At 32.0% G+C, this 13,841-nt stretch overlaps 2 protein-coding genes across 2 annotated transcripts; one reads left to right on the forward strand and one right to left on the reverse strand.

The window, feature by feature from the left end:
- The first annotated feature begins 1,165 nt into the window (after positions 1-1,165).
- LOC106315875 (probable membrane-associated kinase regulator 2) lies at positions 1,166-3,000 on the forward strand. Its single transcript, XM_013753706.1, has 2 exons — positions 1,166-2,494; positions 2,577-3,000. Exons 1-2 carry the CDS (start codon positions 1,282-1,284, stop codon positions 2,633-2,635), a joined length of 1,272 nt encoding a protein of 423 aa, XP_013609160.1. The 5' UTR covers positions 1,166-1,281; the 3' UTR covers positions 2,636-3,000.
- Positions 3,001-8,906: 5,906 nt separating this feature from the next.
- Positions 8,907-9,678, reverse strand: LOC106317027 (late embryogenesis abundant protein At1g64065). The gene has a single exon (XM_013754887.1). The coding sequence runs from the start codon at positions 9,624-9,626 to the stop codon at positions 8,979-8,981; it is 648 nt and encodes a 215-aa protein (XP_013610341.1). The 5' UTR covers positions 9,627-9,678; the 3' UTR covers positions 8,907-8,978.
- Positions 9,679-13,841: the final 4,163 nt, after the last annotated feature.

Below are 13,841 nucleotides of genomic sequence, written 5' to 3' on the forward strand. Positions count from 1 at the left end.
ACTAACCTGTCCAAAGAGGGGTTATTTGGTTTTGTTGATTTGTTTTTAGACATGTTATGTTTTACACATGGTGGTACACGCATATCACAGCAACATCATCCAAGATTTCGTGTGTGTGTATTTGAGGTCGATGACTCAATATGTTCGATCAGATTGTGGCATGGCCGATGGTAAAGAAGAACTAACTATCATGTTCGAGGATGAAGCATATTCTGCCTAAGATCTTCATCACCCACGGGTTGCAGAAAATTGGATAGGTCCAAGGGACCTTCAGTAATGTCCAAATCAGAGGGAGTAATGTGTGTCGTACTCTTTTTCCTTAACCTTAGTTTTTTCCCAATTGGGTTTTCCTGATAAGGTTTTAATGAGGCAACATTAAAACGCATTACAAGCTATAAATGGTTATGACATCCAAGGAGGAGTGTTATGAACCAGATTGTGAATAGCTCATAACCAAGAGATTATGATTTATAATCTTTTCATTTATCTATGACGATGTAATCTTCTATATAACGAACCTTTATGTTATGAATAAAGATAGACTTTTCCATTACTTTTATAACACAGTTAAATTGTAACTCATTGTATTATTGAAGACAGTAAAAACTTGGAACGTTAATTAGCAATGCATCAGTGTTCCAAACTTTTTTTTGTCATAACACTATTTTTTGTTTAAAGAAAAAAACATTGTTTTTTGTTACAGTTGTTTCACAAATTTGTCAAATAGCAATGCAATTAAAAGTTGTCGTTAAAAAAGCAATGCAATTAAAAGCAAAAATATCGAATACTACTCCTTCCGTTTTTAAATGTAAATAATTTTAGCTAAAAACATTAAATTTAAAAAAATTGTTTTCTTTTTAAAATGTATCATTTAATGTATAAATTCAACCAACTATTAAGAATCATATATTATTTTATTGGTTAACTATATTCAATAAAACGTAAAATGTGTATTAAAATGTGAAAACAAGTTATATTTTGAAACAAAATATTTTCTCTAAAACTACTTACATTTTAGAAATAGAAGTATATCTTAAAAAGAATTAGCTTAATTAATGGTTTCATACAAAAAGAAGGATAAAATAAATTAATTATTAATGTTAGTGATTATTTACCACTTTAGCATTTATAGCTTTCACTCTTCTCTTCCAAGCTCCACCGTAAACCCTTTCTTTTCTTCTCAAACTTTTGTAGCAGAAAGAAAGTAAAAGGAGAAAAAAACTTGCAAAGCTTAAAAAAACGCAGCGTTTTGAAAGGCTGACGATTCTGGCTTTCCCTACCATGGAAGCTTTCAGTCTCCTCAACTACTGGAAGAACAATGGTGGCGGTGGTGTTTCCTCCGGCCTTAGCTTCCTCCCTCCTCAGTCCTCCGACTCTTCTTGCCGTTACTCCGGCGAAGCCACCACCATTGTCACCTCCGTCTCTGTCAAGGAAACCGAGGAAGAAGATGCAGGAGACGACGAAGGACCGTTCTTTGATCTCAAGTTCGCTGTTCCGGTTGAAGAAGAAGAAGAAAGCGAAGAACACGGAGATGAAGTTTCCGAAGACGACGTCGGAGGAGGAAAAAGCGGAGAGGGAGATTCCGACTGTACGGAGGGTGGTTGTGAGTACAAGTTCACGCTCTCGTCGTGTTCAGGCGGAGAAGATGAGGGAGTAGATCAAGACCTTATAGTCTCTCCTTCCGGCGACGTTTACTTAAAGGGACAGATCGTCGAGGAGGTTGAACCGCCGTCAACGGGAACAGAGCAGACATGCTCCGTCAAAGCTCCGGCGGCGCAGTTATCGGCGTCGATTTTGAAATCAGCTACTAAGCTTCTTGTGTTCATGCTCGGCATGAAGAAATCAAAGCTACTCCTGGCGAAATCTGGAGACTTGGACAAGCAAAATCCACCTCTTCCTCCGTCGCAACCACCGTCTCAGTCGCCGGAGTCTCAACTGAAAAGTACCGTTACTGTGAGTTTAAAACCGGAAGAAGTGCCTGTAGTTTCTCTCTTCACGAGAGATAACAGCTTAAGAAACTCCTCATCCTCGTCTTCTTCTCCGTGTACGTCCACCACCACGAAGAGGCAAAACGGCAGCGAGCCTGTCGTTTCGGAAGAGAACCGGTTCGTGATGATGCAAAAGTATTTGAAGAAAGTGAAGCCTCTCTACGTCCGAGTTTCGCGTCGTTACGGCGAGAAGTTGAAGCACTCCGGCCCGTTAAGCTTGGACTCCTCCGCTCCGGCGACTATACCCGCGGCGGAGAAAGCGGGGTCTCCGGTGAAGAAGGCTCATAAACCGGGAAACATAAACATCAATATTCCGGCGGGTTTTAAAGTAGTGAGGAAGCACCTCGGTAAAAGCAGATCCTCTTCCTCGACGACCACGATTCCGCCGGCGACTACTGTTACGACGTCGTCTGAGTCAAGGAGACGTGACGACTCGCTTCTGCAGCAGCAAGATAGCATTCAAAGCGCCATTTTACACTGCAAAAGATCTTTCAATTCCTCTCGAGGTATCTCCATTAACATTTTCTTCTTACATTTCTTCTTCTGAATTTCATTAGTTATATGATTATTTTAATTTTTTTTTTCCAGATAAAGATCCGTCGGTGTTACCAAGATCGGTAAGTGATTCATCCTCTTACGATAAATGAGACAATCGTGGATCTTTTTCTCGCATAATAATTATGTTTATTGTAAATACTAGTATATTTTTAGCTTTGTACTTTGGTAAGAGTGGTAGCAGCTATGTTTGGTCATGTAGTGATGATGACTAATGAAACTTTCGAACATGAAAAGCTTATGAAGAAGAAAAATAGACTTCTTCTTCTTCCTTTTGCATCATCTTTTTGAGGGTTAAGGGGAAATAACTTGAAATAGATAACTGATTGATGTATTATTCGTTATGCCCTATTGTCATATGGGATTATAGAAAATTGTTGGTGTTGTCTAGAATATGTGACAAAAAGCAGTGGTTAAAGAGTGGGCAAAAGATGTTAACCATGTCATTTACTTTGAATTTATTTCATTTCTTTCTTTTTTACTGTGTGAATGGTATATTAGTAAATATGGAATGACGGAAAGAGAAGTAAATGCGAAGGCTTTATTGATATGTGAGAGGGTGAAAGTTGAGACAAAAACAGTGAAAAAACAGATTTACTTTTCCCTTTTCCTTTGTCGATGTGATGTTCTCTTTTCTTTTTGTTCGTAAGTGGTAAAAATTTAAGGACGAAACAACGACAAAAAGAAGGAGGAAGAAAAACGAATCCATAATTCTCGCACAAAAAAAATTCATAAATTTCAAGCTCCCGTAGGATATAGAGTAGGTTCTATTGAATAAAAAGTAAAAATATAGCTTCCTATATAACATACTGACAAATAATAATAAAATAATTTGGAATAATATTGCTCTGACTCTGATTTCAAATTTATCAGTTGCAAAATCATCGCGTGCACACGGGTTACAAAATGCATGTCGATTATTTCTTCGAGTTGTAACATTCAATGCTTAGTAACCAAAAATCAATGATGTATAGTACTTATGTTATAAAACGACAAGTAACCTATATAAAGGATTTTTAAAATATACCCAGATTGAGTAAGATAGCCCAAGCCCAGTTTTGTCCAAATTTCTGTGAGGTTCAAAACAGAATTGAAATACAGATTAACCGTATCGAAACTTTTGGAGAAAAGAATCCAAATCAAGTTTCATTTCAAAAGCGTTTGATATTGTTTTCATACTAAACAACCCAAACCAAATCCATATTTGGTAAACAGAAATTGCTTAGCTAAAGTGAACCAACCCGCTTTTCTGAATGCATGGATGGACCGGCATGTGGTGGTTGCAAAGCTTGTTAACTCGTTTTAACGATATCTTAAATCCGATCCATCTCATACGACCAATATATTAAACCGGCATTTGTGCCGGTACAGTATGAGCTAATCAGTAGATGTAATGTGATGTGTATCTGCATCTAAGGTGGGGGTATTGGAAGTAGAAGTTTGATGGAATTTGAAGGAATCATAGTTTCCATTAAATTATACTGTTATTCAATTATGCATTTCATCAATTCTTTCAAATTCTTCTGTTATTGGATTAAAGATTTGTAATCAATTTTCTAATTACTTTAAATTCTAGTGTTATTCAATATTTGATAGATTTTGTAGTAATGTTATTCAAAAAGAATTTAATGGAAAATTATTGTAAAAAAACAAAGAACCAATTCCTTACTCTTATGAAGAGAATTGTATCGTAATAAAACACAACAATAATCACATTTATCTCTATTTCTCTGTTTTTTTATTTGTTCCAAACGTAGGGCAAAGAATGGTGACGATCAGTCTGAACCTCCATGTTCACATACAGAGTTGTAACTCATGCCTCTCTACGGTTTTGTAATGATAGTATAAACTATTGCACGGCGATCATATGGTCGGAGAATCATCGCCGTCATTTGTGACGGGAGAGAGAGTAGTGGTAGCACTCGTGGTTTCACGTGTTATCCTGTCTATCCTTCTATCTCTTATCCCTCATGGTGTCTCCGTCTTTCTCCTCTGCCTATCCACTTTCCTCATCGAGTAACGCGCCGAGAGTTCTCCGCTTCTTCTCTCTCGTTTCAACGCCAGGTAATATTAATTTCCCCTTCGTAATCTATGGATCGTAATCCTCTCTCTATCTCGCTAGGATAGTTTCTGAAACTTTTTTTTTTTTTGAAAAAAGGGCAGATAGTTTCTGAAACTTTTCAATCTAGTTGACATTTGAAAAGCATGAAACTCGTAGTTTTTGTTTTCATTCTTTGTGTTATCATTAGTCAATGACGTTAGTTTAGTATTTACCGTTTGCTCATATTATTTGTTTGTATAAGATAATCATTTGCATATACATATGTATGTGAAAGATGACTAGTAAATATATTTATTTATTCAATTTTTGTATTAGGATGGAAATGGGAGAAACGTCACAACCAAAAATTCAAAAATTTCATAGATTTTAGAGAAATTAATATTCTGTCAAATTTATGTCAATTCTTTTAAAATCCATAAGAAAAAGTAAACATAAGAATTATGTAAATGCATCCAAACCTCGTCAAATCTTATAATCTAGTGCAAAAATTCTTATTTATGAATTCTTTGAAATTCTATTAAATTTCTGGATCGAATACCACCCCCTAAGAGTCAAAAATGCGGGGTCATTCATATTAAATATTGGCCAAAGTCTCATTTACTCCGCCACTAGGTTCTTTTACTAATAGTTATTAATATATTTCTTATGATTTAAACATGAAAATAACTTATTTTTTATATTCTTAATTATTTTAGTTTTCTTTAATTTTTATCTCGGTCTACGTCTTCTTAGTACAAAAGAAAATCATAAAAATATGAAACCATGAGAGCATAATTACATATCAAATATTACACATAATAAAGTAAAATAAGAATGTGAACTTCCTTTTTAGACAACAAATGTGAACTTTTGGTCTCTCTTAATCTACTTTGTTTTTTAAACCAGGAAAATATATTAAATTACCAATAAACATTGAAACACACAAATCCAAGTAAAAATAAAATAAAAAATAAAGTTCGGTGATAATTTAGAAGAAAACTTAAAAAAAACTATTATAGTTAATTATATAATGATAAATCTAATTATTCATTAAAAATATATCTACTTTAGCCGTTTTAGAGATTAAACCATTAAACACATGTTCGTAACATGATTACATAAGCAACTCTCTGAACTTAATATTAAAGCATAAGTTTTCCTATAAATTAAACAGTAATAAAACATATAAGCGAAATAACTGCCATTAAATAATTTAGAACATGTAATAAAACCGATTTGCTTCGTAGTTTTTTAAACTCAACGAAAGAAAGAAAAACATAAAAGTCCAACTAAACAGAAAACAAATATCGAAAGTACAAAAATATAGATGTCAAAAACCCAAAAAAGGATCTAAAGCTAAAGAGAGAATTAAGCTTTGATGTTGTTCATATAGCCGTTAATGCAAACAACTCCACCAATAATACTGTTTGACAAAAAATATTGTTTGATCTGCACAAAATGATTGAACCACTGAAAAAAGAAAGTTCACATCAAAATGAAAGTGATATCATAAAAATAACGCAAGCAATTGAAACAACCAGAAAACACTATACCTAGAGGATGAAAAAAAAACTATAACTTATACAACTTTGAATGAATGAGAAAAATGAAATTATAAAATTTAAAACATCTTACATTACATGAAAACAAGAATTGGTCTTCACTTGTGAAAGTTAAAACAATTATAATTTTAGTTCCAATTATAAATTTCGAGATAGTTATATTATTTAAATGAATAAATTAATGATTTAAGCTAAAAACTAATAAGAAGTTAAAATAATTATAATTCCAATTAGAAATTTCGAAATAGTATAATATTTAAATTAATAAATTAATTAAAAATTTCGAAATATTTATATTATTTAAATTAATAAATTAAATATTTAAGCTAAAAACTAATAAGAAGTTAAAATAATTATAATTCCAATTAGAAATTTCGAAATAGTATAATATTTAAATTAATAAATTAATTAAAAATTTCGAAATATTTATATTATTTAAATTAATAAATTAAATATTTAAGCTAAAAACTAACAAAAAAAACTAACAATAATATGAAAAATAAGCAAGATTAGCTAAAATCATGGAGAATGTGACAAATCAGCAAAATCACTTCATAAATAATAGCATAGATTAATGTATTTGTTATTGAGAAAATAATATATATCATTTTATTATCGCGCTAAACTTTTTACAATACCTATGAATTTCGTAAACAAAAATATTCCTCTTCATATACAAAGACTAAGTGGGGCTTATTGGATTAGGGATTTCATAAAATTTTAGGTTTTTGCCAAATTCTCCCTTATTGGATTAGGTATTTATAAAAAAAATTACAAATCCTCCTTTATTGGATGTATCATTTATAAAAACTCTTTTAAATCACCCTTTATTGGAAAATATGGATTTCATCAATGAGATTCATCAAAAGTTATTTTGGATTATTAAAAACTATCATTTACCCTTCAAATCCAATAGAACAAAATACCATCTAAAGAGATGGAATTTAAGAAGAAAAAAAAGATTATTTCATATTTACTACGATCTCCACGAGATCTTTGCGCCATATCAAAACTATCGGAGCTTGTAGCCACAACATCGTCCACAAAAAGGTCTGAAAATGAAGATGGCGTTGAAGGCACGGAAGAGTTATAAACAAATTGAGCGTTGGTTTCGACTGATGGGGACATAGACTGAGAGGGGGAGGTCACAACATCCAGCTGTATATCTTCTTCTAACATGGCTAGATTAGCAAATCTGTTTGATCCTTTTGCATCACTTAACTGTAAGCAACTATCTCGGAGGCCATCTACACTGGATTTACATTTCAAATCCACCACAAGGGTAGACAGTGGTAGTGTGCAGCAGCAAAGACTAAAGGAGCAGAAGAAGTAGGTGAAACAGAAGTTGATGTAGTGATGTTCCCAATGAAACCAGAATCCGTGTTAAATTGTGTAGTTTCCGGAACACATACTATATCAGATAGAGAATCGCTAATAGATGTGGAATTATCTGCTGGTGAGCTTATAGGAGGGACAGAATCAGTTTCCATTGAGTCAGAATGAGTTATTTGGAGGGTTGAGACATTTGCATCAGTGTTGTATGCAGTAGCTTCAGATGGTACATGGAAACATACCTCTTCAGCTAACAAACCTTACTTCTCTTGCCGTCTTCAACATCTCCTAAAACAATATATCAGGCAAAAGATGTTGACGTAAAGTAGTTGCTATTGAACAGGAATGTATCAGAAGTTTGCGATCTGAAGAAGCGGCCATGCTCCGCCTTCAAGAGCTATAGCTGGTAGAAAATCTGTCTTGAGTCCTTCTTTAACTTGAGATGTGTTCTTGCCCGTAGCTTATCCCATTATGTGAAGAATATAAGTAGATCTATGGGGCCAAATATAAGACCATCCATTGCCACTTTGGCTGCCACTGTGCCACAAAACGTGTTGACTTCGGTACATATCAAAGCTTTTATATCAAGGCCTCCGTACCTGCGATACCGCAAGTATAACAGTTTTGCTGGATTAGGTGAGATGCAAACATGAGCATTTATAGCTAAATGATTATGAAAGAAGCAGGAAAGAAACCAGAAGTGGCCAACATTACCAACAAAACCAAGTCCAAACATGCTTGTGATAGCTACTCGCTTCCAGTTGAGCTTGAAATCTGCATCTTTATTTGTGTCCTGTTATATGGAAACATAGATTAGCAATATATTAACAGATATATTCATCCGGCAACCTATATATATGTCAATACTTTAGCCACAAAATCAGAGCAATATATAACAACCGTAAATATATATTTTTCCCCTACCAACCTATATCCATAGACCTTAGATACAAATAGGAATAGAAAGTTGTGGCCGAATTTATTATTAAAATATTTTAGAAATATCTTACCAAATCCTACCAAAGTTTCCTTTTAAATCTCCATCAAAATCCTTGAATTCAACAAAACCCTACATCAAAATCATAGAATTCAACAAAACCCTCTAAATCTTAAAATCTTCAAAACCTACTCAAACCCTTAATTCAATAAGCCCCCCTAAAATTACAATATCGCAAAAGCATATATAACAACAAAGAAATCTTCTTAACCGGAGTACTAATCAAAATGTGGGGTATTAGTACTAAACAATGGGAAAGTATTCTTAATGTGCATTTATTCTACCATTGAGAAAATAATTTATCATTTTCTTAACGCGCTAACCTTTTAGGTATGTATTTCGTAAACAAAAGTATTTCATAATTCATATACAAAAGAGTCAAAGACCATGAAAATATCGCAAAACAGACAAAACAACGAAGAATAATAATATTCTGAACCGGATAACAAAACCGATCAATAACTAACTACTAATCGTTGACAAAAAAAAAAAAAAACTAACTACTAATCACATAACAAATTTTGAATAAACCGGCCGTTTAAATTAAGTCTCATGGTGCAACTCATCACACCAATTTTCCATTTTCTCCTTCCCATCACTTTAATCCTTCCTCTAACCTGAGCAACACTTGTCAGTTCCAAAAACCCAGACCTCAAATCCGAATCCAAACCCCTCGTATTCAATAACCGAAACGAACCGATCTCAGCCTCAATCCCGGTTACTCTAACCGTCTTATGAGCCTCTACCCGTCTCCCGCCAATCGTCGTCTCTCCCACAACTCCATGATCAGCGTAAACAATCCTCAACGAAGTATCCTCGAACTCGAAAGCTCCGAAGTTCGAATTTCGAATCGAGATATCGCTCACTAGCGTCGCGTTGAAGTAAGGGTTCGTTGAGTTGCCGCTGAATAGGAGATCTCTTGTGGATATAGATACGGTTTCGATCTCTGGTTTTGAGATACGGAGAAAGATCAAGGAGAGGATGAGGCAGACTGCGAAGACGATGACGACGATTGTTAAGGAGTAGACAAGACAGTTTCCTGGAGGCTCCTCTGTTTTCCGACGCCAGATTTTTGGTCCGTTCTGTTGTTCTTCATCGCTCCGTCCATAGATTTCTGTCGGTGCTAACGTCATACGATCTTCATCAGCCATTAGTGATAGGTGTTGTGATCAGAGGAGGAGGAGGAGGAGGAGTTAATGGGGAATGTGTGTATGTACGTAGTTGGTTTCATTTGGCGGTTAAAAGAGGAAGTTAAGGGGCTTTAGTAGGACACGTGGCGAGATCGTGACGAGTTAAGAAGAGTCCTCATATAATTACGCGGTATTTTTGTTCACTTTTTCCATAGGTTTTATTTCTTGACTCGGTATAAATTTCTTCAAGTCTTTTCCGGAGGCCGTGGTTTTCTTTTGTTTTCTTTAATGCACATATTTTCTTTTAATCATTATTTCCGCTTTTAAAAATACTATATGCTTATGAAAAAAAATATATCTAATAGTATATAACTATATATTACCAAAGGCCAAACTTTTATGTAGTTTAAGGATATTTTTCCATAAAAAAGGATATTTTTCCATTTTATTATTGCATGAATAATTTCATTACTACAAGTCCATAAACATATAAAACTAAAATGATCATGTGATACGTAACAGCAAACAAGCGAAGAGGGACATCTTTGAAAAGTAGACCTTATTGAAAGAAGTAGGATGAAAATCAAATGAGAAAAACGACTCCTAAGACAAATCTCAAATCAACAAATTGGAAGTATGCTAAATTAAATGATTATTTGTTGTTAGTTAGTTAATTAACGTCAACGAATAATTTGCAACCAATAATTGTGGTGGCCGTTAGTCAGAGCATCTAGAACCATATTTTAAACTCTAAAATAGAGTTTAGAGTAAAAATGTTCTAATAATACCCTATCTTTTCATTTTATAATAGAATAAAAATGAATTTAGTCTATCATTAGAATAATCTATTTTTTTTTTAATCTTTCTATTTATACAATATAATATTATTGGACTAAAACTTAATTCTATTATCACTATTCTATTTTGAAGAAAAAAATAGTTAACCATCGAAGACGTTCTTACTGGCGCAATGTTTCAAACTCTGTCATCTACGAACCTCCAATGTTAGTCTTTTCTTTGATTACCGGAGCATTTTAACTATCAAAAGGGGACAAATATTTTGATGTGCTTGACGTATTTCAAATATATATATATACTAGTATTATCTCCCGTGCGGTCGCACAGATCAATTAATTTTACTGTATTAAAAGTTTTTAAATCATAAAACTGATATGATTATCAACATATCAAAATAAATTATTATTTTAATCATACTTTTGTTATCAAAATCACATATTTTTTAAACTCAGATAACACATTGGATTGTAAGCTTAGCACATTGTATAAAAGAATAGATTTCATATAATGTTTTTAATATTGAATGTATGTAAACTGTCATTAAAATCTCTTAAATGAATATTTACATGTACAATCGTTTTTATATCTGAATTATATATCTGCAAGAAAAAAATCATAGGTAGATTAGTAGAGTTAACAAACTTTAGAATAATATATACATAAACACTTAGTATTTAAATTGGAATATGTTTCCCCTACGGAGCCTCACATATATGATATAATAGAGACTAACAACACTCTCATTTTTCTAACTCCCTTTTAACCTTTATCATGTTTTGTTTCACAAAAGCTTGATTTATATTTCTTTGTATATAAAAAATGTATACAAAACTGAGTTTCGTTTATTTAAACAGTTTTATATATCAAAATTACAAATGTAAATGTGTTTACCTTTTTCCACAAGATAAAGATTTTCACATTGAAATCATTTCATGTCTCTGATAGTAGTATTCTGAAAGAAAACTATGACTTTCGATTCCTTTGTAAATTCTGATAGAATCTTCAACTTATACTTCTAAAGAAAGAATCATAGAATATTTTTTTTTAAAGAGAAGAATAAAGATCTTTATCATACTCAAAACTTAAAAAAAAAAAGACAAAGAAGATGAAATAGATAGGGAAGAAGAGGAGAGAAAAATACATAAAATTTTGAATGAAAAGAGATGAAAAAGTTAATATTGAGAGTTGCTGAATTTTTCAACGTGTTATGATAATAATTAGAGAAAAAAACAGAAACTTTTTTTTCAGTTACTAAACATCTACAATCAAACGAACGTGGTGATACAGAATTGTGTTTTTTTGTACAATGTTAAATTTAACTTTTTAAAAACAGTTATGAATTTTTTTTTAATTTTTAAGATTTTAAAAAATATTACACATATTGCACAAGTGACTTGTGCTTTAGTATATAAGAGATTTATATATGGTTGCTAAAAATCTTATCAATCAGTGCAAACTTGAGTTCGTAATTAACAAAAACTGAAATCAGCTTTATAAAAGGTGAAAATCTTACAAAGTCTGGTTTGAAGTTTTAGTACTTGGTTGGTCCAAATTGCAATATTAGAACCCTGTTCTGGAACGCGGTAGGCGCTAGTCGGGCGGTCGGGTTGGGCCTAGCGCCTAAAGAGAAAATCGGGGATTAATCGGAAATTATGCGGGGCAGAATTTTTAGATGTTATAAAACATGTTAATCTTTAATTGTGTATAACATTAATACATTTTCATGTTTAAGATTGTATAAACGCACACAAATAGAATATATAAACTTAATATAGTGTAATTTTCATCAAAATTATGAATATAAATGATATTTATAAAATTTTAGATCAAATAAACAAATAAAAAAATTATTAAAACAAAAAAAAATTAAAAAAATTAAAAAAAAATATAAAAAAAAATATAAAAAAAATAAAAAAAATAAATTAGGCGGCTAGGCGGTCATTTAGGCGGCTAGGCGGTCATTTAGGCGGTCTAGGCGGAAAAAATCGGATATCCGATTTTTTAAACCGATTTGGCATAAATCGGGGCAGAAAAGTGACGCGTAGCGCCTAGGCAGTAGGCGGCTAGGCGGCCGATTTTTAGAACAGGGATCATATTAGAACTGGTCCATTTTCCCACCCAAAGACCAGTATTGGATGGACCCACTTATCAAATGGGTCATACATTTTACTCATTTAGGATATTTGAAAAACAAATGGGCTTAGTGGTTCAGAAGTAATAACGAGTTGGAGATTTGAACTTGGATTTGAGCTTAGAATTTGGCAAATCCTTTGTTGGTAATCCTTAAGAGAAGGAAGTAAACAAGCCCTTTTTTGGGTCTCTGAAACAAACCTTGAATACAGAATTGATACTATTTAGCGGTGACAGAGAGAGTTATTCTATATAAACTCATTCATCTGCGTCAGAAAAAACTCTTATTCCACTTTTATATGATATATGTTTCTTTCAAATGAGGAGAATAAAGAAAAGCATGTTTGCAGAAGGGATGACATTTTAAAAAGGTTAAGCGCATTTTTATCTTTGTAAAACTGTAAAAGTTTCTTAAGTAATAAAACATTAATATTTTAATTATATATGCTTTATTATTTAAACAATTATATTTAAATATATCAAAGTTATCTGAAAATTTCAAATAAATTTATTTTGGGAACTTTTTCTTAACTTTTATTTTTATCAATATTTTAGTTGTAACATATTTACAAAACTCAGGCACACTTGACATCAATTGTCTCCAAGAACACTCAATGCACTCATATTTGTTAATTAGTATTTTAACTGTCTCCCTATACTTCTAATTTGATCAATTTTCTACAATTTTGTTTTCCAAATTAACCAAATTACACTTAACTAATATAAACACATTTCGTTTAAATTTCCCAATAGTTTAACCTGACTAAAACTTAAACATGTCCTTAATTATAATCTGCAGACTTATTCATGTAGGATTAAGGGCCATCGGGTTAAACTATTAAGTAATCTGTTAAGATGATTATGTTAACTAATTGTGATTTAGTTAAATTGAAAAAAACTGTGAAAATAATCAAATTATTAGTCTAAAAAGAGCAGCTAATAAATTTAGATTTATTTGACCTTGGTGCCAATAGTATAAAAAAAAATTTATGTCAACAAAAATTTCTCTATACATTATTTGATAAGTAATTTTTAAGGTTGTTTATGTAACAACAACATCACCATATTCATTTTCATTAGAAAGATATAAAATAAATTAGTAAAATTAATGACGTAGTTTGAAGCTGATTATGAAGTAAACGTTTACATTTAATATTTAATATTTATTTTTGGTAAGTTTTTTAGAACAAGGTAATACCTCATACATCATCACTAAATGAAAGCTATTCAAATATAACATTAAAATAAAATAATAATAAAATAAAAAATATTTTTTAAAAACAAATTGACAACATTATTTAATTATAT

This window comes from Brassica oleracea, chromosome C9 (genome assembly GCF_000695525.1).
Source record: "Brassica oleracea var. oleracea cultivar TO1000 chromosome C9, BOL, whole genome shotgun sequence".
Classification (NCBI taxonomy): domain Eukaryota; kingdom Viridiplantae; phylum Streptophyta; class Magnoliopsida; order Brassicales; family Brassicaceae; genus Brassica; species Brassica oleracea.

Coding starts and splice junctions, on each gene's coding strand:
- LOC106317027 (XM_013754887.1), bottom strand. CDS start 9,626: ATGGCTGATGAAGATCGTATGACGTTAGCACCGACAGAAATCTATGGA.
- LOC106315875 (XM_013753706.1), top strand. CDS start 1,282: ATGGAAGCTTTCAGTCTCCTCAACTACTGGAAGAACAATGGTGGCGGT. Junction 2,495..2,576: donor ATCTTTCAATTCCTCTCGAG/GTATCTCCATTA, acceptor TTTTTTTTCCAG/ATAAAGATCCGTCGGTGTTA.